Genomic DNA, 24419 nt, shown 5'->3' with positions numbered 1-24419 from the left:
ATCCCCATTATGATGGTGACCTGCTACCCTTCCAACATTAAGAGTTAGATCTGCAAGCAGGCTAGAAAACCTAGCAAAGGGTATTCCCAAAGGGATTTAGTTCCGCCCAGACGTGATGTGAAGCTTAAGTTTTGCATGATTCATATATTTCTACCATGCACACCCCTCCCATGACCTGAGTACTTTTGGGAAGTAGGTGGGTGGAGTCTGGAATCTCATCAAAATGAAATGGATAGTGGATGACATTAGCTAGCTAGTTAGCTATGTAGGGAATGAAAGCCTGCTAGAACACACTCTCTCTGTGTGAACGTAGATACCGTTATGAACGGCATGCCCAGTTGGTAAAAAACTGTTTGAATGTAAAAAGAAACAACAACCCCCAAACCATGGTTTTGCAATCAAAATTCAGCAACCCAGGATCAAGCTTAGAGCTGGGGACGGAATCAGGAGGTTGACCCTGGTACAAGGTCTGGGATGGGGGAAAGTGCAGGGGTTTGGCAGCAACAGACTTTGGCTTGGCTACCAAGGCCAACAGAAAATTGTGGACTCCTGACCCCATCAGTCTAACCCAGCAGGTAGGACATTCACCCAGCACTTGAGCACATGGATTGTTGGCAGAAGCATGGACATGATGGGTGGTGACCCAAATTTATGACTTGTTGTGTGAGTTGCAGACCCAGATGGGGTGTTGCTGGTAAATACTTGGGCCTCTGTGACCCTAGGGTGCTGGTGCTGAACATGACAGAGGCAGTAGAAGATAAGTGGGGCATCAGGAGCAGGTGGGTCTGGTCTGACAATTCAGTTCTAGACACTTGCCTACCTCACACTCACTGTGCTGCTGCTGACACCCTGACTTAGTGGGCTATAGGCATGAAGGCCTGCAAATGTATTTCAGCTCATACTAGACTGGCGCTATCTAAAAATAATAGAATGTGACTTGTGGCATAGTTGCCAAAAAAAGCTTGGGTCCTCTGCCTTGATAGTTTTATAGTTTCATCCTAAAATAACAGCAGATGAACTGGTTTTATTGCAAAGAACAAGGCAGTTACTGATTGTGATCTGTGTTCTTTGTAGCTCTACAAATAACTAGGTATTCGTTTTAAGACATTTTAACAAGTGGGACCTGTAGCATTTGTTCTTCCAACTTAGCTATTCAGTCTGGATTCAGCTGGTTTTTTCACTCCCAATATTATTTTCTACTTATGCAAATCTTTTAGTCCTCCTAGTAAGCCTGTGGATACCTCCTCTTGTGCATGGATGGTGGTGTTTAAGTTAGGTAAGGGAGAATGGAGGACACTCTTATTATTTAGGTTATGATGCTTAGTACCTAAATAGGGTAAAGTAGGTCAGGTTCTGGTTTGTCCTCCATTTCACAGTGCCAGGCAGACATCCTGTTGCTTCTGGTATTGCATTGACTTAACTTTTGCAGAGAAGTTGAGAGTTAACTGAAGTGTGGGCCTTGGCCTCCCCTACAGGGGTTCTTGCAATCAGACATAAATAGCCTCTTATGCCAGCGGCAGGCTCCATGAAAGGAATGTTTTGTCTGAAAGGCGTGGTATGTGGCCGGACAGACTGAGCTGCTGCTGGAGGCTCCAGCTGGGGCATGGCCAAGTTGTCCTTTTAAAAGCCTTGGTTCCCCCCTCCCCTTCTTCATATTGAAGTTCCAAGGATCGGAAATCCATTTTTCTGCATTATTATAAGCTTCAGCACATCAGCGGGGTTGGGCATGTGGGTGGCAAAATCTGATAATGACTTAAATAAAAGAAAACGCTCCCGCTTTATGAGGAACATCATCTGTCCTTTTCTGTGTGCATTGAACTAGTACATGTCTGGTGCAGTGTAACCCCCAGTGTGCATTTATTGGGCTGGCAGAAGTCACATTTCCTTTATTTTCCTAGGTTCCTGGTTCTTCTTTCCTCCACTCCTTTTCCCAAGTATAGGTTTTTCCTTTGGTACAGCTACATTAGGAATGTTGGAGGCAGTTTCAGCTCAGAGTGACCTGGACTTTCAACTCTAGCTTGAGGTCATCAAGACCTTCATACTGGGGCATCAAACTGATACTGGAGTTTGCTTAGTGCCTCAATGACATGTTCAAGCTAGAAACTGCTGCATTTGCCATGGTCTTAGGCTGTGTACACACCGTACAATTAAAGCACATAGCTTCCTCCAGTAAACCGTGGGAATGGTAGTTCACCCCTTGCAGAACCAAAATGCCCAGCATCATTAACAAACTACAGTTCCCTGGAGTCTTTTGTAGAAGTCACATGCTTTCAGTGTCTGGTGTGTTTACAGCCTGAAATGGTTTTTACAATAACTTGCATCTAGCTAGCTTGTTGCCTCGTTTTAGTTGGATGTCTTTCCTCTCCGGGACACTGTAAAAGGTGTTCACTGAAATGCAGGGTGTGTATCCTGGATTGTCCCCATTAGCAATGTCTCCTGATGCTAACGTGCTCATTAGTTGCCCTGCTTGTATTTGCACCAACAGGTCCTGCATATGTATGATAACCCTAAATGAATGACACTAACACTGATGGATGACTGTTGTTAGGATGCAAACTGCCCAAGAACCACAAATGAAATTGCTGCCCAGGATTTGGCACTGAATGACAGTAGGGCCCCAAATGGTCAAAAGACTTTGATGCTTATCACGTTTATTTGTTTACCAGTGTTTGTTAATTTGGTGAATGCCTTTATGTCGCAGTGAAAGGACATCCTCAGTATTCTTTTTTCCCTTTCTCTCTCTCTCTCGCAGCATTTCACTGAACTCCTCGATGAGTTTTCCCAGGACGTTTTGGGGCAGCTCTTGAACGACCCCTTTCTGTCCGACAAAGATGAGATAATGGAAGTGGAGCTGTCACCTGCATCTCCCGCTCCCCTCATCCAAGCAGAGCACAGCTACTCTCTTTGTGGTGACTCGCGGCCACAGTCCCCGCTAACCCACATTTCAGCCGATGATAACTTCAATGAAGGTATGGGTTAACGAGTTTTGGACTTCACAAAAGAGTTTTTACAGTCTGGGATATTCTAGTTGGTTGTGTTTCCAAGGGAGCTGATTTTTTAGGCGATCTTCTTTGAATTTTCTGAATGGCTAGGAAATACCTGAAAGGGGAGCTCCCCTCCCTTCCTTCCTAAGTTATGGTGTACTCTAGGTGTCTCTGTGTCAAGGCTGATAATAGAATCTTCCATTTGAGTTGGTCAAGTGAGACTGACCAAGAGAACTGAGTTTGGCCTTTATAAGTAATTGTTTTGAGGTGCTGGCTGCCTCTCCGGAGATCTGATGTGGAATTGGTTATCAACCGGAGTGTTTACGCTCTACTTCCACCTCCTCTCAACCTGTATATTTGTAAATCATTTCAAATACACACAGGTCCCTCTTTTCAAACACAATGTGCTCCCAGGAAATTGTTTGTTAGGCAAACTTTCGCATCATTGCCTGATGGTTTCCATTATTTCCTAAGGGGACATTTTCATCCATGCTTTCTGCCTGAAACTTCTGCAGCCAATTTGCAAAGGCCAAGAAAGGGAAATGTCAGAGCTCTCCTGCTCCCTGATTTTCCGCTCTCTCTCTTTCCCTCCATGCTTTCTGTCGGAAATGTCTGCCATTGACCAGCACAACACAAGCAAGTCAGGAAGTGAGCAAACTGGCTGTTCAGATATCTATATCAGCCACTTGTGTAACAAGGTTTGGGTATAATTCTTTGTGTTCCAAGAGCGAGCGTTCCTATAGCAGGACCTGCCAAAAAACCTGCTCTGACTTCCTTCCAAAGGAAACTAAACCCAGGTAAGCACTGTGATCCCAGAACTTCTCCCTGCTCAAAGAAGTAGGGTGAAGGAGGTTGATGGTAGAGTTGAGAAACTTCTTCTAGAATTGTGCATTTTGGAGACTAGAATGTTAGGCGAGGTGGCTCTTTTGTCCCTGCATGGGTCCTTGCATATATGGTTTTTCTGCCCTGCTGCCAAATGATTTTTCACAGAGGAGATTCATGTTTCCTATCCTTGAATATGGTTTAACCCAGCCTTCCCCAACCCCCCAGTTGCCTTGGACAACTGTGCTGTGCTGACTGTGGCTGATGAGAGTGGTAGTTCAAAACATCTGGAGGGAACTAGGTTAGGGAAGGCTCACTGAATGCATATTGAATTGGTGAGCAGACCTATATTTGCATTTTTTAAAAAGATGGATCTGCTCTCTGTGTGTGTGTTTTTTGTTTTTTTGCTATATAGGTGTCCCAGCCTTCTCTGAAAGGTGACTTGCAAAATATGGCAGAGTGAAGGTGAATTCAAACTCAGTGAAGTTAAGATGCAAGTTCATTTTTAAGATGCAAGTATCTGAAAGGATAGGGACACGGGTGGTGCTGTGGGTTAAACCACAGAGCCTAGGACTTGCCGATCAGAAGGTTGGCGGTTTGAATCCCCGCGACGGGGTGAGCTCCCGTTGCTCAGTCCCTGCTCCTGCCCAACCTAGCAGTTCGAAAGCACGTCAAAGTGCAAGTAGATAAATAGGTACCGCTCTGGCGGGAAGGTAAATGGTGTTTCCGTGCACTGCTCTGGTTCGCCAGAAGCGGCTTAGTCATGCTGGCCACATGACCCGGAAGCTGTACGCCGGCTCCCTCGGCCAGTAAAGCGAGATGAGCGCCGCAACCCCAGAGTTGGCCATGACTGGACCTAAAGGTCAGGGGTCCCTTTACCTTTATCTGAAAGGATACTTCAATGGAGTCTGCTCAGGTGCATTTTGAGAGTCACAAACTAAAAAGGCAGATGGAAAGGGATGAGCTAGATAGGAAGGAATATGAAATATTACAGGAAAGGAGACAACAGAATTTGCAGGTGGTCTGCTGCCGTTCTGTGGCCCTTGTCAACTCTTGTGAATTAGTATACAAGTGTGAAAACCAGCCATATGTGCTGCTAAAAACCATCTCAGAGCCGCTTTATATAACAGTAACTGTCAGCTATCATACTGTGGTAATTCACGACTTGTATTTTGTTTCTTGAATGATCAAGTACATGTAATATCTATATCCAACACGTTTCTAACATAAGGATTCTTTTAAGTGACATGAAAATGAAGCCTGAACATTGAAGGGTGCAAACTGCAACTATCATAATTCTTTTTATATACCTCTTTCAGGCAGCCATGTCTTGAATACCACACACAGCTCTAGCTGTCTCTTTTGAAAACGGTATCATAGGTCTAAGTGGCATAGCGTGGGTTCCAGAACCCGGAGCTAGAGCAAGAAACCCAGACAGATTGGCAGGGTATAAATAAATTAATAATAATAATAATAATAATAATAATAATAATAATAATAATTGTCCTCATAACCACCCACTGATCAGCTGCAATGAAGGGGCAATAGCTCAGCGACCTATTCAAGTGGTAGCTGTGGTGCCCTGTGAGAATTGAGCATGGCAAAGAGAGGGATTGGGGGGGGGGTTACAGGAGTGGGGAGATTTTCTGTGTGAGGGGGAGGGCTTCCTATTTTTTATTTAGTATTAATATTTTCTGGGTTTTTTTTTCTCTTTTGAAATTTTTGTCCCCCTAAGAATTCTGTGCCCAGGGCAACTGCCCCTGTGGTCACGCCACAGGTAGATCTAGACCAGGGGTTGGCAAGGCTTATTGGGCATGGGCCGGATCACTCCCGTGGAGATCCTCCATGGGCCGGGCAGTGCATCACCAGAAATCGCGTCTGTGCATGTCCGTGGTGCCGGAAATTTCCAGTGTCTGGGCAAGTGATTTCCGGAGACCCGGAAGAGAGGTTCGGGGGTGGCTTGTGGGCTGGTTAAACAGGCTCTGTGGGCTGCTTCTGGCCCATGGGCCTTAGGTTGCCGTCCCCTGATCTAGACAAAGATCAAGACAATGGAAGGTGACATGATCAAGAGCCTGGAGCATATTTCTGTCAAGGAAATACTTGCAAGGAGGCTTCTTAAGTTTAGGAGATGATTACTTGGATGGCAAGGTTGGAGGTGGTGAGAGGAGATGATGGCCAGACCTATGCAATAGAAGAGACTTGTCTTGGGCCCCAGCCAGTCTAGCATGTGAAACCGGTGGGGTCAATGTTGAATGTAGCAGACAGGCAGGATTGTGTGAGGTAGAATGAAGATGTTCTTCAGACATATTAGTCCCCTTACCATTCAGGTGATGAATGGGAAACCTCTGGGCTGTGTCCTACTTCTGGCTCCCATCAGCCCCAGTCAGGGAGGATGGGAGTTGTCGTCCAACCACAGCTGGAGGACTTCAATTTCCCCACTTCTAGTTTAGGGCTTTATAGGTAAGAAAAGTCTGTACAGTCGTACCTTGTAAGTTGAGTGTGGGGTATATTTTTGACTAAATTGTTCCAATAATGATTGCCCGCCCTTCACCCTAAGGTCAGGAGTGCGTTACAACAACACTGAGCATTGGAAACTAGAAGGAAAAGCAGACTTTCAGCAGCATTTTAGGGAAGGCCGATATGTAAGGAACTTGATGTTATCTTCCAAAACAGAATAATATTTATCGTGCAGATCCGAAGTAATTTCTGGTTCACTTTATATAGTTGCCTTTTAACTTGGTCTGCTTTTAATTATGCAGTCCTTGGTTCCCATTTCCATGCGGCTTTCTTCTGGGAGTGTGAAGCAGGCATTCCCAGCATCCTTTTCTCTCCCCCCCCACCTAAAAAAAAGTCTTGTGATGAGTCATACATCTGGTGACTCATCAAACACTTACTTTACTGCTCCAAGCGATGATGCCTACATAAAACTCCTGCAGAGAATGGAGGTGGATAAGAGCTTAAGAAGTGGCATGCAAATGCCCCCCCCCTCGCCCCCAGAATCCACCTTATAGTTTTCCCCTTTCTTCCCCATGTGGATTCAGTTCTGTCTAAAGGGCAAAAGGTTCCCTTTAAAAAAAAAAAAAGTATAATTGAAAATTGAATCTGGTTCCTATGGCAACAGAGTCCTGTTTGATTTTTTTCCTCCCATAGAGAAGTTAGATTGCTTTAAATAAATGATGGTCACACTTTTGTCATCAGGAAGCCCCCCCCCCCCAAGATGCACCAATATGAGGATTGCATTTTTGCCCTCAAGGGTATGCATTTATTTATTTTTTTTAGATGGAGGAATGCATGAGTTGTAAGGGACCCCAAAGTTCATCTAGTCTAACCCCCAGCAATGCAGGAATCTCAGCTAAAGCATCCATGACAAAAGCCCTTTGTGGGCATTTTATGAACACGAGTCATTCATAAATGATGCTGTGCGCTTTGTGCATTGTAGCTGGGGATTTGGTTTCTCAGAATAATTAATCTTTTGAAGTGGCCCTGGCTTGTGGGCCAGCTGTTTTTGCTTTTTTGTTTTAAGTTGAAATAGATTACAGCCTGATGAAACTAAGAATGTATTAAAATAGCCTGGGGTTGTTTGTTTTTTAAATGTCTGTGGCTGGCATCAAACAATGTTGGCATCGGGCAGCAACATTTTTATTTCCCCAGGCTTTTAAACAGATCATTATTTTAATCAAATTGTTGCACTCTGTGCTAAATTGTTTTGATTACTTTAATTTGTGTTTATAGTTCAGCTTTTCGGAAGTCAGTTAAAAACTTCGTTTTGTTGGCCTTCCAGATGGGCCATAAACCTGTTTTTCAATTTCATTGACTTAAAAAACAAACAAACAAAAAAACCTCTTTCCAGCATGAATTGGGAAACCCATAGGTCCAAAAACAATGCATAGATTGATTTATTTTATACTTTTATAGAACCTCTGTGGTTTGTTGTATGTATGTAGGTTAGGAAGTCTGAGTAGGTCATTCTAATAGTACAGCTTCAAAGTAGTACATTGGGGAAAAGGAAGTTGTTCAGTGGGGGAGCCACATGCATTGCACTCAGAAGGTATGAGTTTCAATCCCTGATACCTCCCGTACCCTCTGCCAGTCACACATAGATAAGGCTGAATTAGATGGACCCAAGGTCTAACTTAGTATAAGGTAGGTTTCTCTGTCCTGAAGCTGACCCATGGTTCAGATTATCGCCTTTGGCTGCTCTCAAGCCAAACTGATGGCAGACCAGATGTCACAGTGATATCAAACTATTTTTGTCTGCAAGGGCCTTACATACTTACTTCACCAAACCTGTTCTAGGCCTGACACAGCTTGCCTTGAAATAAATCTGTCCTTGATACTGGCACTTAAAATACTAAATTGATTGATGTCTGTCTGTGTACATGTGCTGTTCAGTTGTACAAAATTCACCAGGGACACAGGCGGCGCTGTGGTCTAAACCACCGAGCCTCTTGGGCTTGCCGGTTGGCGGTTTGAATCCCCGTGACGGGGTGAGTTCCAATTGCTCTCTCCCAGATCCTGCCAACCTAGCAGTTTGAAAGCACGCCAGTGCAAGTAGATAAATAGGTACCGCTGTAGCGGGAAAGTAAACAGCATTTCCATGCGCTCTGGTTTCTGTCATGGTTGCCCCAGAAGTGGTTTAGTTACCGTATTTTTCGCTCTATAGGACACACCTAGTTTTTTTTGGGGGGGGGAATAAATAAAAAAAATTATAAAAAAATAATAAAGAAAAATTATAAAGAAATAAAGAAAAAAAGAAAAGCCCGAGCTTTCCCCGACCCCAGCCCCCAGAATGGGTCCGGGAGCGATGGCGAGGTTGCGCGCACCCCAGGCTGCGCTCCCCGGGATTCGGGCTGCTGCCAGCTATCCGCAAGCCTTCTAAGCCTGGCGGGAACTCCCGCCAGGCTCCGAAGGCTTGCGGATAGCGGCCCAAGGCCCGGGGCGCGCAGCACTGCGCTCCACAGGCTGCAGGCTGCTATCCGCAAGCCTTTGGAGCCTGCGGGCACTCCCGCCGCGCTCCGAAGGCTTGTGGATAGCTTCCTGAAGCCTGGAGAGCGAGAGGGGTCGGTGCGCACCGACCCCTTTCGCTCTCCAGGCTCCAGCAAAAGCCTGCATTCGCTCCATAGGATGCACACACATTTCCCCTTCATTTTTGGAGGGGAAAAAGTGCGTCCTATAGAGCGGAAAATATGGTATGCTGGCCACATGACCCAGAAAGCTGTCTGTGGACAAAAGCCGGCTCCCTCGGCCTGAAAGCAAGATGAACCCATAGTCACCTTTGACTGGACTTATTTGTCCAGAGGTCCTTTACCTTTTACCAAGTTCATGCCAGCCTCCTGAAGTGCTTTTTTTGTGACTATACTCACTGTTGTCTTTCTTTGTTGCCCGTGGCAGCCATTTTGTGATGGCACCCACAGCACTTTTGTCTAGCTATGAGTACCACATCTCATTTTTAACAGGAAAAGAGAGAAACACCTGCAGGCACTGATATTGACCATGGCAACCTTGAAATTAGTAGCTTTGAGGGTATGTGACTGTGGTTGTTGTTGTTTTTAAAATGGTTTTAGACAGTTTTTAAATGTCTTAATTGCGTCAGTTGTTTTTTTTAAAAAAACTTGTTTTCAAATAAGTTTCATTTTATTTTTGCATGCTTAAAGGGGGAATTTTTGCATGCTATGGGGAAATCAGGTTCTGAGACCAAACCCTGGCAAAAATGGAGCCTTGGTCTTGTCAGTTGAATTGGTGATTCTTTCCTTTTAAAAGTGTTCATTTCACCCATGCACTTGAGCTCCACCTTCCTTCCCCTCTCTGTTTAATCATTCCACGCTGCCTCTCTGGAATAAGGTTCCAGTGTTTGGTTGCTGCACAGTGGTGCCTTTGTCAGGAGCAAGCCAGCAGCTTGTCTTTCATTATCTGTGGTGGTAGCTGGAGCAGAAGGAAGGGAGAGGGTGCGTGGGTGGGAAAGAAACCCCTGCCTCTGGACAACCGCTCAAAGAAACTATTTATAGATGAATGCAGCCTCTCACCTGGCAGAACAGAGGGGCGAGGTTAGCATGGCAGAAGCAGCACAAAGGGATTTTTGTCTGCCTTGGCATGTTGAGTGAAGACGCTGCATGGTATGGCACAGGGAGGCCTCAGACACTGTAACCGGCACAGTAATATTATTATTAATTTCATTTACGAATACCTTCCTGTGAAGCCACTTGAAGCAATATCACAGTACAATAAAAGCGGCTGCCTATATAAAAACAAAAACTATTGCATGTATAAAAACAATTCTAAACAGATTCAGATCCCAACGGGAATAAAAGTCTCATCTTGGAAGGCTTGTTGCTGAAAAGGAAAAATCTCCGACAGACACCAAAACACAACAAAGACTGTGTGTGGCAGGGATGTAATGGGAAGAAGTTCCAAAGAGTAGGTACCACCACACTCAAGCCCAGTTCTGACATTGTGGAGCATAGCTGTCAACCCATTTCCTTTTTTTAAGGGAAATTCCCTTATTCCAAATAGGATTCCTCTCAAGAAAAGGGAAAAGTTGACAGCTATGTTGTGGACGGATCTCCTCATTGGATGGTATCTTCAGGTTGTCATCTTCTGCAGAATGCCGCGAGTGTTTGGGTGTGTAAGGTGCATGTTTTTAATATATCAACATCTGTGGTTGAAAGGAGCTCAGGTGAGTCAGAGCTGGTCCAATACATGAAGGCAGAGGACATCAGCAGCATCCTTACCCATAACTTCAAATGGGGGGGGGGGGGAATCCATCAGGACCTTTTTCTTCATAAGCAGTTAAAGCAGGATTCTTGCATAGCTCTCATTTAAGCATGGCTTGTGCAGGAGAAAGGAGTGGACTTTCCTCCCTGGTTTCGATTTGTTTAGACCAGGCAACATCTGCCCAAGATGCCCACCTTGCCCTCTGTGGAGAAAGGCCTGTGCCTAAGACCCTGGAGAGATGTTGAGCTCAGATTTATTGGAATCATCAAATCATAGAGCTGGAAGGTGCTCCCAAGGGTCTAGTCCACCCCTCAATGCAGGAATATTAATGGACCGTATTGCCAATGTAAGCCAACTCTTTAGCAAAGCATCATGAGCACGTATCCTGAGCAAGGGAACAGTTGTCGCTTAACCTGCCTCTTGTGAACAGGGCTCCTTTTGCGGTGTGCATGAGGGGAGGGGAAGGAAGTTATAGGAAAGAATAAACGTTTCTTGCCTTCTCTGTCTTGCACATAAACCTCCAAGGACGAGTGAGACTCTTACATGGAGTCCTGAAGCACCACGTTTATTGGATATAGAATTAAACACCTGCTGCCTGTTGCTGCTTACGTGGTAACAGGGTGTTCTTTTCTAAACTAATTTGCACACCATTGATTTATATTGCATTGGAGGGCATTACAGACTGGTATTCCTTTGGACAACTAAATGTACAGCATTGCAGAAATGCAAGGTCAAGTTATACAGCAAGATATGGACTTCATACTTAGGAAACGGAAAGCCCTCTTTGGAAGGACTTATGGAGGAACAACATGCATATATATCAGCTAACTTATTAAAGAACGTAACGTATGCCATGGGTTTGATATACAGTACAATCGGCTCTTCAGAGGAGTTTGTGTGTGTGAGTGTGTTTGCGCACCAAGAATCTCTTGAGCATAGATTCTATATATAAAAATTATGGTTACCATTCATTATACAGTTATTCTTCTTGGCAGAGCTTGGATTACTGTTTTGAAGTGTCTAATTACAGGATGTATACATATTTATTTTTGCTTGTAATCTTTTTGGCCTGGCCTATCGTTATTCAAATTACATCTTCCTTTGCCAGCAGGGGAGGTTAAGATTACACCACAAAGTAATTACTAGCATCAGGCCGACGCAGTCGCTCGCTCCCTCCTTCCTTCCTTTCTCGTTGCTGCTCATTTTGAAGGCCCCCAGAGCAGCAGGCCGCAGGGCTTTTTCGCTCTTGATTTCCATTCTTCTTCTGCCTTCGTGGCCAAAGCACGTGGTAATTGCATTCTGCTGCAATAAGTATCTCCCTGAGCCGAGATCTCACTTCTGCGTATCTCATTTCTGCTGAAGAGGCGTCATTGGCAAAGATAACAACATGTATACTGCCTCCGATGCAGCTTCTGGGTGATACGTTTGGCAAAAAGCCAGGGGGGATGAGGGTTCCGGTGGCTGCTCACCTTGATAGATGGAAAGGTTACCAGAATGCCTTGAGTCGAGATAATCTATGGTGGCTGAGGAGGCTGCAGCCTTCCCAGATGTTGCAAGACTACAACTCCTATCACTCCCGATGGTTGTCCACTCTGGGTGGGTCTGGTGGGAGCTGGATTCCAACCTACAGAATGCCATAGGAGTCTCAACCTGGCATTACCCCAGCGATCACTGATATGTTAAACTCTGTTGGTGTGAGGATCTCAGTTTCCAGAGAGCAAAGCGGGTCTTGCCTTTTGGAAGTGGTTTCTGTTCAGATCCTGGGAGCTGATGCAAAGAATGCACAATGCCAGCGGCAGCCGGGTTCTGTTGGCATGTGCGGACCCCCGGCTGCTTTGTCTAATGGCTTGTTTAGTCTTGTTTGCGGCTTCTGCTTGCAGCGTTCAATAATTACCTCATTTTCTGTCCTCTGCCAATCCACCTTCACCCCAGGGCTATGCTTAGGCTACCGTTTAAAGCCCCAGGTTTCCGTATGAAGTAATAGCCTGGAAGGGGAGGGTAGAAAGGCTTTGCTTAATGAGTTAAATGCTTTCTCTCCAGGCTTCCTGTCCTTGGCTGGGGTTTGCTTTTGTGAGCTTCTTTCTCCTCTTTCATTTCTGCGAAAGTCTTGCCGGTTCCGACTGCTGGTTCTTAATATATGCCTGTGCCTCTCTCGCTCTCTGTCTCCTCCCCCCGCCCCTCAATCCCTTTTCCAGCAGACTTGGAAAATGACAACTGGTGTCTGGGCTCAGAGTTGTCTTCAGCAACCATCAAGACAGAACCTACCACGGGAGATGCACCAGGCCTTGCTCCCTCGGTCAGCCTCACCGCCACATCCAGCCCCACGAGTCTGGAGGCCGAAGAGCCTGAGATGCAAGACGATGGCATGGTACTGTTTGGGGTTACTTCCCTTCATGGTGGCTTAACTGGCTTGACACGGATGGTGTCGTCGGCTAATGAGGTATAATGTAGTGGTTAGAGTGTTGGACCAGGGTCTGGGAGACCTGGGTTCAAATCCCCACTGGTCCAGTCATCTCTCAGCCCAGTCATCTCTCAGGGTTGTCGACAGAATAAAATGGGGAGGGGGTAAACCCTATGGACCACCTTGAGAGCCTCAAAGTGAAGGTGGGATACAAATGATTGGGGGGGGGGCGGGAAATGGGAGCATTCCGAATTGGAGACCTGCTTGTTTTAGGCAGTCGTTCACTTTTCTATACAAATGGTTGCCTGCTTTGCTGCATGGGGGGTGAGGGGACTTGGTTTCAAAGAGTATGACACTGCCCTTGCCTAGTTCTGCATCCTTGCAGAAGGGAGTTGCCACAAGGACTCTTTGGCATCTCATGATTTTTGTCTATACTTTTCATCTGAGTTGGTCAGAGAAGTATTTTTCATTATCTATTAGATTTATATACCGCCCTTCATCACGAGATCTCAGTGTGCTTAGCAGGATAAAAATATAGCGGTACCTTGTATAAGTCCGCCCCATCCAGCTTCCATTTCGGTGGATGTCCTCAGCAAACCTGGAAGTACTGAAACAAGTTACTTCCAGGTTTGCCGCATGAACAGAAGCGCAAACCGCTCTGCGTGTGTGCGCAGAGTGGCACTTTGTTGAGCGCCCTTTTCGTTGAGCTTCCAGGGCTCCAGAACGGATCCCAGACTCAAAACAAGGTGCCACTGTGCAAGGTAAAAGCACCAGTAAGTAGTTAAAAACAACAAAACAATACCGCCACACACACACAAACACATTTAAAAGGCTGTAGAATATTAATCAGCCTTAGGTAAAGGTACCCCTGCCCGTATGGGCCAGTCGTGTCCGACTCTAGGGTTGCGCGCCCATCTCACTTAAGAGGCCGGGCCAGTGCTGTCCGAAGACACTTCTGGGTCACGTGGCCAGCGTGAAGAAGCTGCTCTGGCAAGCCGGCACCAGCGCAGCACACGGAAACGCCATTTACCTTCCCGCTATAAAGCGGTACCTATTTATCTATTTGCACTTAGGGGTGCTTTCGAACTGCTAGGTGGGCAGGAGCTGGGACCGAAAGACGGGAGCTCACCCCGCCGCGGGATTCGAACCGCCGACCATACGATCGGCAAGCCCTAGGCGCTGAGGTTTTACCCACAGCGCCACCCGCGTCCCTCCTTAATCAGCCTTAGGAAGCAAAAAAATAGAAATGCCAAATACAAATTAACCCCTCCTCCATTGAACAACACCTCCCAAGTTAAAACCCTATCCCCATTAAAACCATAGGTTTAGCACAAGGGGGCTACCTCCCAAAGGACAGTACCCTTTGGTATTGCCCCTTCGGTGGTAACCCCGCTGGGGCAGCTCCGCCCCCAAGGCAGGCAGGCTTTATACAGCTGCCCCATGTTTACCTGGGGCAGCAGGTGCCCCTGCCACAGTCCTTTCCTTGGTAGGTTGGCCATTTAGGCAAGTAGAAATGCACTGCCGCATAAGAAGGTGTGGACTTGCATATAATTTGCATGCACGAATATGTATCTATTTTGCAGAGGCATATTGATAAAGCATTGCTATAATTTAAGGAGAAACACAGTCCGTCTCTCCATGGTGAGGAAGACTGTAACCAGGCGGCCTGCGTGAATGCTCAGTCTGCTTTCCTGATGCAACCTCCAGGCTCCTGCTGCTCCCCTTTTGTAGGGTTCTTTAAGCAGACTTTAAAGCAGGTCTGTTTTCTGTAAAATGGGATGCCTGGCTTCCTCGTTCTATGCTGATTATCTTGCTCGTCTGAATTAACAAATTTTGAAACTGGAAAGAAGGTAGGTTCTCTCCCGAAAGTCTGATGTCTCTTTCAACCCTTTTGTCTTTTTAGATCAAGCCGCTGAGTCACAAAGCTTTTCCAGAGATCAAACTGGAGGCGCATGAAGTAGACCAGTTCCTGAACCTTTCTTCCAAGGAAGGTTTGTTTTGTATCCCTGATTTCTCTCCACATGATGGGCAGCAAGGGAGAAGAGGCTTGGGCCCCCAGCTCCTGTTGGACTACAGTTCCTATCATTCCAGTGGTCAGGGCTGATGGGAACTGTAGTCCTTTAGTGCTGCTAACAGAGCGGTTTGACTTCACCTCTGGAGGCGTGCTGCAATGTCTCTCGACAGACAGATGTCTTAAACATAGCAGCCTCCGGTTTCCTCATTGGCCTGACTTGAAGAAAGATACTGTGCTTTGTTAAAACTGCCATTTCCTGTGATCTGTAAACCTGGAAACCGTGGTTGAAGCAAAGCTTTCAGCCTAGGCTCTGATCTTATTTTGTAAGCAGTGCTTCAGACCTAACTTCCTGGTTCTGATGCCATGGGAACTGTGATTTAATGAGGCAGGCATGTGAGGGGAGGGAAGAGAGGAGAGTGGGACAAGGCTTTTTTGTCTTATCAGTTTGGGAAAGTTGCATCAGAGCTGGTCCACCATTTTTTCTAATGCTCTAAGACACACTTTCTGTTTGTCTCCCTTGCTCCTTTCCCCATCTTCTGTCTCTTGCAGCCATGGACACCCTGCACATGCCTCCAACCCCTCCCAGCAGCCACGGAAGTGACTCAGAGGGCGGCCAGAGCCCAACCAGGTCCCTCCCACCATCAAGTCCCAAACAGTTACAGGCCACGGCTAAAGTGACCTCGCACATGGCTTCTGCGCTCACCAATTCCCCTCTCTTAACGGCACCACACGTAGGGGACAGTTCTCTCTCTCTCTCTCTTAATGAATGCCATGTGTTTGATTCGCTATATTTTACTGTCATCACTCTGACTGCATATTACAATGGAAATCTCGTTCAAAACTCAAAATTCCTCCTGTTCCAAGAACAAGGTTGGCTTGTTTTAGCAGATGAAGGCTAGTTCTCTAATTGATACCAGGTATCACTGGAGGGTGAAAAAGTCCCGGCACCAAGTGACCACTAGCACATGAAAAATTGGGCCTGGAAATTGACAGAAAGGTGAAAATGGGCTTCTTATTTGCAAAGAAAATTGTGGCTCTGCAGCTCAATTGGTCTCTCTGCTTGCCTTATACCTAGTTAGGCTATTGGTCTTTACAGCTTAGTATTGTCTACGCCAGGGTTTCCCAAACTTGGTCCCCCAGCTTGTTTTTGGACTACAATTCCCATCATCCATGACCCTGTGAACTAGGGATGATAGGAGTTGTACAGAAACTTGGAAACCCTGCTCTGCACTGGCTGACTTGCATCAGCTCTCTAGGATCTCAGACAGGAAAATATCCCAGCCATAGCTGAAGACACAGGGGTTTGAAATGGGGACCTTCTGTATGTAAATGAGGTACTCTTCAGCTGAGCTCCTGCCCTTCCCTTATTTAAGACAGTCTTTTCATTTGGGTGCTTCTGTTCAGAAATGGAACTTCAGCACACCTGAATCAAGGGATTGAAAACTTTTCCTTCCACATGTTTTTGGACTCCCAACTCCTACTAACCCCAACCTATGTGGCCAGTGGTCAGAGGTGGTGGGAGTTACGAGTTCAGCAACATTACCTGGAAGGTGAGTGTAAGCTCTTAGGCCACAATGGTCCCCACCTTTTTACAGGATAGGTGGAAAGAAAAACAGGGTTTGTGGATGCAGTTCTGTCTAAACCGTCAGTCCTGGATATGCTGGCATGGGAAAGAGTCTGTTCCAGAGGCTGGGAAGTTGATGATGAATGCAACAGCAGAATCTCTCCGAAGCAGTAGAGCAGTAGATCTGTAGAACCCAAAGAGCTAGAAGGACAGAACCAGCAAAGCAAGCTCAGTGGTTTCCAGTTTCCAATGGGTCCATAGTATTATTATGCCTCTATGCACAGAGTTGGAAAGAAACCTCAAAGGTAATCTAGTCCAGTTGACAATGGTGCAGGAGACCCCACATTTCAGCAGGTGGCTTTCAAGGCTCTACTTAGTATATTACACATAGAAAAATGGACTGTTTAAAGCAGCAGCCTTTAGAGCAACACACCTTTGGAAAATAGATCCCCATTTCAGTGTTTTCTGGAGCTCTTTGCATGCATATCGCCAGCACTTGAGTTCACTGTTACGAATACAGTTGTGACAGAAGACTTTGCTCTGAGAATGCAGTTCCTGTCAATATTTAAGAACCTTATTTCCCTCACACACCCCCTTTCCTCTAATCCATTGTCTTTGCGTTTGCCGTAGAAATTGCAGGGCACAGGTCCCCTGATCTTGACAGAGGAGGAGAAGAGGACCCTGATTGCAGAAGGGTACCCTATCCCTACCAAACTGCCCCTAACAAAAGCAGAAGAAAAAGCACTGAAGAAGATCCGCAGGAAAATAAAAAACAAGGTAGGAGTTGCTATTAAACAACTTGGACTTATATTCAGGGTTGTTGGGGGTTTTTTGTCGGGGGAGGGAGGACTTGGGCGGCAAGATGCTCCTGGTGAACCACCTTCTCTGGGCAAGTCTGCTACTGTTGACGGCACCAGTTTTCTTGCTGCCTTTCTCTGGACCCAGAAGGTGAGGCTGCTGTTCCATCATGCTCCTGCCATTGCTTGCTCACTCAGAGGTCAAGTGAGCAGACAGCAGTGAGGAGGAGGAGGAGCAGCAGGCTCCAAGTCCTGGCAGCCTTCCTTCCACTGAGCCTGTGGGGTTGGCCAAGCGCCAGATAATGTTGGCCCTGTTTCGTTTCTCATACCAAGGAACTCTGTTATCACCTTCGGTGTATTTGTTCAGGGTATTTGTTACACTATTTTCCCACAGCAAAATCTGCCCACTGCTATGCCTATATAGAACAAAACACGATAAAGCAGAACAACATTTCAGGGCAATCTGCTAGCATTATGAAAGACACGTCTGCAAAATTTTAACAGGGTCGCCGTGAGGTTTTTAAAGGGTCATAGAACAGCATTTCAATAGGCCAAGCAAAATAACTCCTGTTAATCAGCTCTGTGTTACATCAAGATGGAGCGATCTGCTAATCATTCATACTAAGGCCTAACAATAGAAATAGAAAATAACCCAATGCAAATTGCAGCAAACATAGTCTTAACTTGTTCTTGGTCCCGAGGCCACCATCCTCCCAGACTGGGTGGAAGGGGCCAGAAAGAGTCGGGAACCAGGTCTTTCAGAAATTCATAGCCAGATGCTATGCCAAGATGGGGAGACACTGTCCTCCAGATGTTTCTGGACTACAGCTCCCATTATTCCTGACCATTGGCTATACTGGCTGGGGCTGATGGGAGTTGGGGTCCCACCATAGGCTTCCCATCCCCGTCCTATATGCTGTCGCAGTGCTGTGATGGTTCTTCGATCGAGATGGCTAAATGGTGACTTTGTAAGTTTGTCTGGTCCGTGATCACTTTCATTACAAATCTTTGCACCAATAAGAGCCTAAGGCGAGCCTGCTAGATCAGGCCAGAGGCCCATCTAGGCAAATATCCTGTTTTCACTGTGGCCGATCAGATGAGTGTGGGAAGTACGCAAGATGGACAGGAGCAGAACAACACACTCTCCACCTGCAATTCTCACCAACTGGTATTGAGAGGCAAGATTCCTCTGGCAGTGGAGATGGAACATAATCATTGTTGATAGCCTTTTCCTCCACAAAGTTGTCGTCTTCTAAATCCTTCTAAGTTGGTGACCACCCCTGCCTCCATATTTTAACAATGTGGTGCGTGAAGTTTCTTTCGTTTATCTGCCCTGAATCTTCCAACATTCAGCTTCAGATGGAACACATTGGTTGAGTGCCCCCCACTGTCTTCAGAACACCCCCGTGAGGTAGGCTAGGCTGAAAACAACTAGCTCACTTGGGCCCAGGTCTCCCTGGTTGCAGTCTGAAAGTTTAACCCCTGTACCTAAACACTTGCTCTCTGGTATGAAGCTGGGCACCCTTCTGTGGCAGTGAGGAGCTGGAGTGGCATGGGCAACACTCCACTGTGGCATGAGACATGATTTTACAGCTTAAAGATGAAGTTGTTTTCCTTATCTATTCCTGAGTTCTAATTCTTCTTTTAGTTATGGCCTCTGTTAGGTGTGTAATCGGTGCTTTGCATTTCTCCTGTAGATCTCTGCCCAAGAGAGCAGGAGGAAAAAGAAAGAATACATGGACAGCTTGGAAAAAAAGTAAGCTTGCCAGAATGACCTGTACAAGAGAAAGTTGCATTCTGGAGTGCAGAATCCCAGCCTCCCCATTCCATTCCCTCTCCTTCCTGGTTTTCTGTTCTCATTCTTTCCCAAGAAACAGTCAGTCAGCAATCATTCCATGGTGACTTAAGCATGTTACGTCCTCATGGGGCTGTTTGCGGATCCCTCCTTCCCTGTTTTCTTTTTCTGCAAATGGTTGGGGTTGCTCCTTCCCTTAAGTGCCTGGGTGTTGCTTTTTTGGCTTCATAAGCAACAGCACTCACAGCCTGAAGATTGGAAATAGAGGGAAATGTAGCAAGATTGCAGTGACGGCTGTGGAAGGGGTAGACAAAATGGAGGCTTCATAACGCAGTGGTAGAGCAGTTGTTGTTTTTAATGCAGGGACTCCTATCTTTGGCTGAAAGGATCTCTCTGGGATAAAAAGCTCAGAGACCCCTTCACTGAGGCCCTGAAGAGCTGCTGCCTTTCTGAATACGGTAGAAGGGCCAGCGGCACGACTCTATTCAAGCCAGATTTATATTCTCACCATGTTTATTTTGATGCCAGCAAGGAACCAACATGGCCACAAAGCATTGGAGCTGTGTGTGTTTCACGTGCCCCCTCGTGGCTGCTCCTGGAAATACTACTATTGTTAGCACAAGAAAACAAGCTATAGCTGTTCAAGCACTTGGAGGTATCATTGCAGCCCTGTCATAGTCTGAAATACCTATGCTCAGAACAGAATTTGGCACGGAATAAGTTTGCTGAGATTATTTCCTTCTCTTGTTCCAGCATCTCGGCATCTCCTCCTCCAGCGTGCAGTGCAACTCTTGCTTACAAAATTGATGCATGCACTCTTGCCGTGGTGGCAAGGGAGAGTCACCTTTCTGCAGTTCAGAAAGCATATCCCACTTTGGTTGTTCCATCCCAACCGAGGAAATAGCTTAACCTTTCTTTGTCTGCTTGTTCCCAAGGGTCGAGTGCTGCTCAAATGAGAACAGCGAGCTTCGCAAGAAGGTAGAAGTTCTGGAGAACACAAACAGGTGAGTTATAAAGCACTCTGGTCCGTAGCTAATACTTCTGCCGTGTTTTGGAGAGAAGCAGCTGGCTATATTGACTCGCCAATTGCATGAGCAAGATTACAAGCTGGAAGTGAAATAAGAACAAAAGACAAGCCCATCTAATTCACCAACCAGATGGCCATGGGAAACCCCTAGCAGGGCCTGTGTTACAATAGCACTCTCCCCTCCTTTGATTCAGAAATGCAGAGCTCCCAGCAGGGAAGGCACAACATAGCCTTCATGGCCAGCAGCCATTTATAGCTTTATTCTTCACGAATTTGTTTAACCCCCTTTCAAAACTGTCCAAATTGTTTTCCACCAGTATACCTAGCAGCAGTGAGTTCCACAAATTAACTTTGTGCCGTCTTAAAGAAGCACTTCCTTTCGTCTCAGCTAAATCCTCTAGCATTCAGCTTCATTGAAATGGCTCTCAGTTCTAGTATCGTGAGAAAGGGGAAAACACTTCTCTTTACCTGCTTTCGCCACACCATGCAAAATTTTATACAACTCTGTCGTATCAGGCCCTCGGCCACAGTGGGGGATGAGACGTGCCCAGTTAATCTCTGTGATTTCCAGAAACTGATACTCAGAGGTGTACAGCCTCTGAAAGTGGAATCAGAACTTCATGGGAGGATAAGAAGTTAGAAATTTGTTGAGTGAGGACGAGGGTATCAGTGGCTCCTTGCCATGGTTAACTAATACACCAAACTCTCTAGTTCAGAAATATGGTTTGTGTGTTAAACATATGGGCACATTGCTACCAATTACATGGCAATTTGGGCAATACCGTCTACACCTGCAGCTGGCAAGTGGCCAGTGTGGTGTTGCACATCAAGGCACTGACAGTAAGAAAGGAACGTGGTGTCAGGACTGAGCAAATCCCATCAATAACATCTCTTCTCTTGCTGGATCATGCACCTGGGCTCTGTCAGCTTCCTGCACTGTGATGGACTAGGGCAGTGAATCTGACATACATATTTTTTGAAAAACCACCCAGATAAAGGAATGCACTCATGCATTTGTTGGACGATATCGCTGGAGTGTGTGCCTGCATCTGGGAGTGGATTATCTCTTTGAGGATAAAGACCCAGAAGTGGTTTCCAAGTCTGACTGGCACTTGGTGTGTGTTGCTAATTGGATAGCAAGTGTTCCGAATCTCTGGATCTCATACCGCGGAGGCAGCCTTGGAGTTTAGAAAGCGTCTCCCACACATGGCTTTTGTGCTCTTGAAGGCGGAACGGCATGTTGCCATAACAAACTCAGCTCCTCTTACCCAAGTTCATGGTTATAGTATGGGGACAGAAGAGGCATTTGTAATGCCTTGCAGATTGTAGGCTTACGGGGTGGGGGTTCTTAGCCATTCTTGCACCCATTGATTATACCTTGCAAAGCACCCTCCTTTTGGTCTGTTTCCCCCTATGCTGAACCTTTTTGTTTGTGCAACCTGTCTGGGACAGGAGAACAATTAAAAATGGCCTAGATGACTGCGGAGAAGGATCAAGCACTATCTTCCTGCTGGTTAAAGTAAAGGTAAAGGGACCCCTGACCATTAGGTCCAGTCGCAGACAATTCTGGGGTTGCGGTGCTCATCTCACTTTATTGGCCGGGGGAGCCGACATACAGCTTCCGGATCATGTGGACAGCATAACTCAGCCGCTTCTGGCGAACCAGAGCAGCACATGGAAACACTGTTTACCTTCCCGCTGGAGCGGTACCTATTTATCTACTTGCACTTTGACATGCTTTCGAGTTGCTAGGTTGGCAGGAGCAGGGACCGAGCAACGGGAGCCCACCCCATCGTGGAGATTCGAACCACCGACCTTTTGATCGGCAAGCCCTAGGCTCTGTGGTTTAACCCACAGCGCCACTTGCGTCCCTAACCTGCTGGTTAGGAGGAGCCATATTACAACAGTATTGTATGCCAACAGGTTCAATTCATGTCACTTTTAGCTAAGAATGGATCAGCTGGTGATGCGGAAGAACCCCAGCTTGAGTCCCTACAGAGCCCCTGTCAGCCAGACAAGGCAAAGCTGGGCTAGACAGACGAGTATAGTGTGCCCTGATAGATCAAGGGAGCATCCTGTGTTTCTCAGCTGTAGCTTAGGCTTGAGGAAGCTGTGGTCCTCTAGATGATGTTGGATTCGGACTTCCATTGGTTCCAGCCAGCATGGTTGATGGGATCAATAGTGTAGCAAAGTCTGTAAGGCTACAGGTTTCCCACTCTTGCTGTACAGTGGTGCCTTGCAAGATGAAAATAATCCGTTCCGCGAGTCTCTTCGTCTAGTGGTTTTTTCGTCTTGCGAAGCATCCCTATTAGTGGCTTAGCGGCTTAGCGCTATTAGCGGCTTAGCAGCTATTAGCGGCTTAGCGTCTAAGCAGCTTAGCAAAAGGGGGGGAAAGCGAAAAAAGTCGCAAGACTCGCAAGACATTTTCGTCTTGCGAAGCAAGCCCATAGGGAAATTCGTCTTGCAAAGTGCCTCGAAAAACGGAAAACCCTTTCGTCTAGCGGGTTTTTCATCTTGCGAGGCATTCGTCTTGCGGGGCACCACTGTATAGCTGATAGTGCTGTCTTGAAAAACATGTTGAAAGGCATTGAGCCTTCACATCCCTTGTCTGTATTGAGAAGGTATGGTTGTTTGGGTTTCAAAGCAACATTTTGACTCTAGCTACAGTAGTTTTGAATTTGGTTGGATAAAGATAATGAATATAGGCCGTATTTAACAAACGCGCCGCTCTAGCAAAAGTCAGTGAAAGGAGTGGAATGGGAATTCGCCCACCAGTGTGTATTCTGCACAGTCTGGCAAATTTGCTCTTGAGGGTTGAAGGACCCCAAAAAGAGATTTAGGGAACAACACGCAGGGAAAATCATTGCACTGATATAACCTTGACTTTAGCATTGGGTTGAATGCAAGCCATTATCTTTTGTGGATTTAAGTTGAGAATAAACTTCCCTTCCTCCAGTTTTTGCAAAAGGGGACTTTATTGAGGCATTGTAATTTGTTGATTTGCTTACACTGAACAGATTAATAGGTGATATTTTTTATTTCACTGACTAGCTGTCCTAATATTTTTAAATTAAATATTTGGATTGGAGTTTTCTGGTTCAGATGTCTTGCAAGTGAACCATCCTTCAGCTCCATTTGCATTAAAATAGCATAAAGACGCTCTTGAGATTTTTACCATCTTTGGTCAACTGAGATATGCTTATCTATTTTCATCCCCAGTCTCATCAGTGTTTGACAATATGTTACATGTTAAAATCTGCAAAAATCTGTACTCTTCTAGCAGTGGCAGCATCCAATATAAGTGACTTGGTTTGTTCTGCAGTGTTTTTTGTCCTTTCTGTGTGCAAACAATTGATTGGCCAATAATGCACGCAGCCCTCCATCCAAAAAGAAATTTAGCTGCTCCTGCTCTCCATTTGGCATTGGCATTTGATACACTTGGGATTGCTGCAGATGTGCATGGCCGGGCAAACAGCCCAGCACGGGTCTTTCTTTTTTCTTTTGCAAATGTGTTGGTGTCAAGTCCTTTTGAAGGGGCCGTTGCTGGGATGCTGCACATTTTGGCGGAATGAAATTGATCTGATACATTTTCCAGCGTTCCTATTAAACAGATTGCCTCTTAAGATTATGGCTTTGAGACTTAATTGGACATTTCCTTGTTGATGTGCCAATGTCCTTTTCCTGGTTGTTAACTAAATTTAATAGTAAACCTGTCTTTTAAAGGGTCTCTCTCTGTGTGTAAAGGGGGCTTCAGAAAGCAAATTGTAGAAATGCCATAATTGACTTGTGTACAGTGGTACCTTGCTTCTCGAATGGCTTAGTTGCCGAACAAATCGGCTCCCAAATGCCGCAAACCCGGAAGTAAGTGTTCTGGTTTGCGAATGTTTTTCGGAAGCCGAACGTCCAACACAGCTTCTGCTTGAGTGCAGGAAGTTCCTGCAGCCAATCGGAAGCCACGCCTTGGTTTTCGAACGGTTTCGGGAGTCAAACAGACTTCCGGAACGGATTAAGTTCGGGAACCAAGGTACAACTGTACAGTTATTTATTTACAGGGCAGTGACAGAAACAACCACAACAATCCACCAGAACTTCTTAGTTTTCTTCTTTCCCAGAAAACACATGATTGATATTTTAAATGAAACATGAAGGTTTTAAATCTCCATGGTTTCTGCTAGCACTGCTTGATAAACCTTCTGGTGATCAGGTGTCTGTGCTGCATGAACATTGGTTTGGAATGGGTGGGTATTCAGCACTGATTTATCTGAAATGGCTGCTTCCTTTAGAATAGGTTGTGGAGAAACCAT

General features: G+C 46.0%; 1 protein-coding gene across 3 annotated transcripts in view; it reads left to right on the top strand.

Moving 5' to 3' along the window:
- Positions 1-24419, top strand: part of CREB3L2 (cAMP responsive element binding protein 3 like 2) — a 215501-nt gene that overhangs the window by 37721 nt on the left and 153361 nt on the right. For 2 of the 3 annotated variants that reach the window (XR_014555610.1, XM_083700539.1), the window contains exons 2-8: positions 2753-2969; positions 12713-12885; positions 14822-14909; positions 15482-15663; positions 17127-17273; positions 18991-19049; positions 20024-20092. Coding sequence is in view for 2 of the 3 variants with exons in the window: in XM_083700539.1 (XP_083556665.1) it covers positions 2753-2969; positions 12713-12885; positions 14822-14909; positions 15482-15663; positions 17127-17273; positions 18991-19049; positions 20024-20092 (935 nt within the window). In the remaining variant the exon portion in view is untranslated. The remainder of the gene's footprint in view (positions 1-2752; positions 2970-12712; positions 12886-14821; positions 14910-15481; positions 15664-17126; positions 17274-18990; positions 19050-20023; positions 20093-24419) is intronic. The other variant, XM_083700540.1, reaches the window with a different exon arrangement.

The sequence above is a fragment of the Podarcis gaigeae genome (genome assembly GCF_964106915.1).
Source record: "Podarcis gaigeae genome assembly, chromosome: 10".
Lineage (NCBI taxonomy): Eukaryota > Metazoa > Chordata > Lepidosauria > Squamata > Lacertidae > Podarcis > Podarcis gaigeae.
The sequence above is the reverse complement of the archived record's forward strand: the minus strand, read 5'-3'. Positions and strand labels throughout refer to the sequence as shown.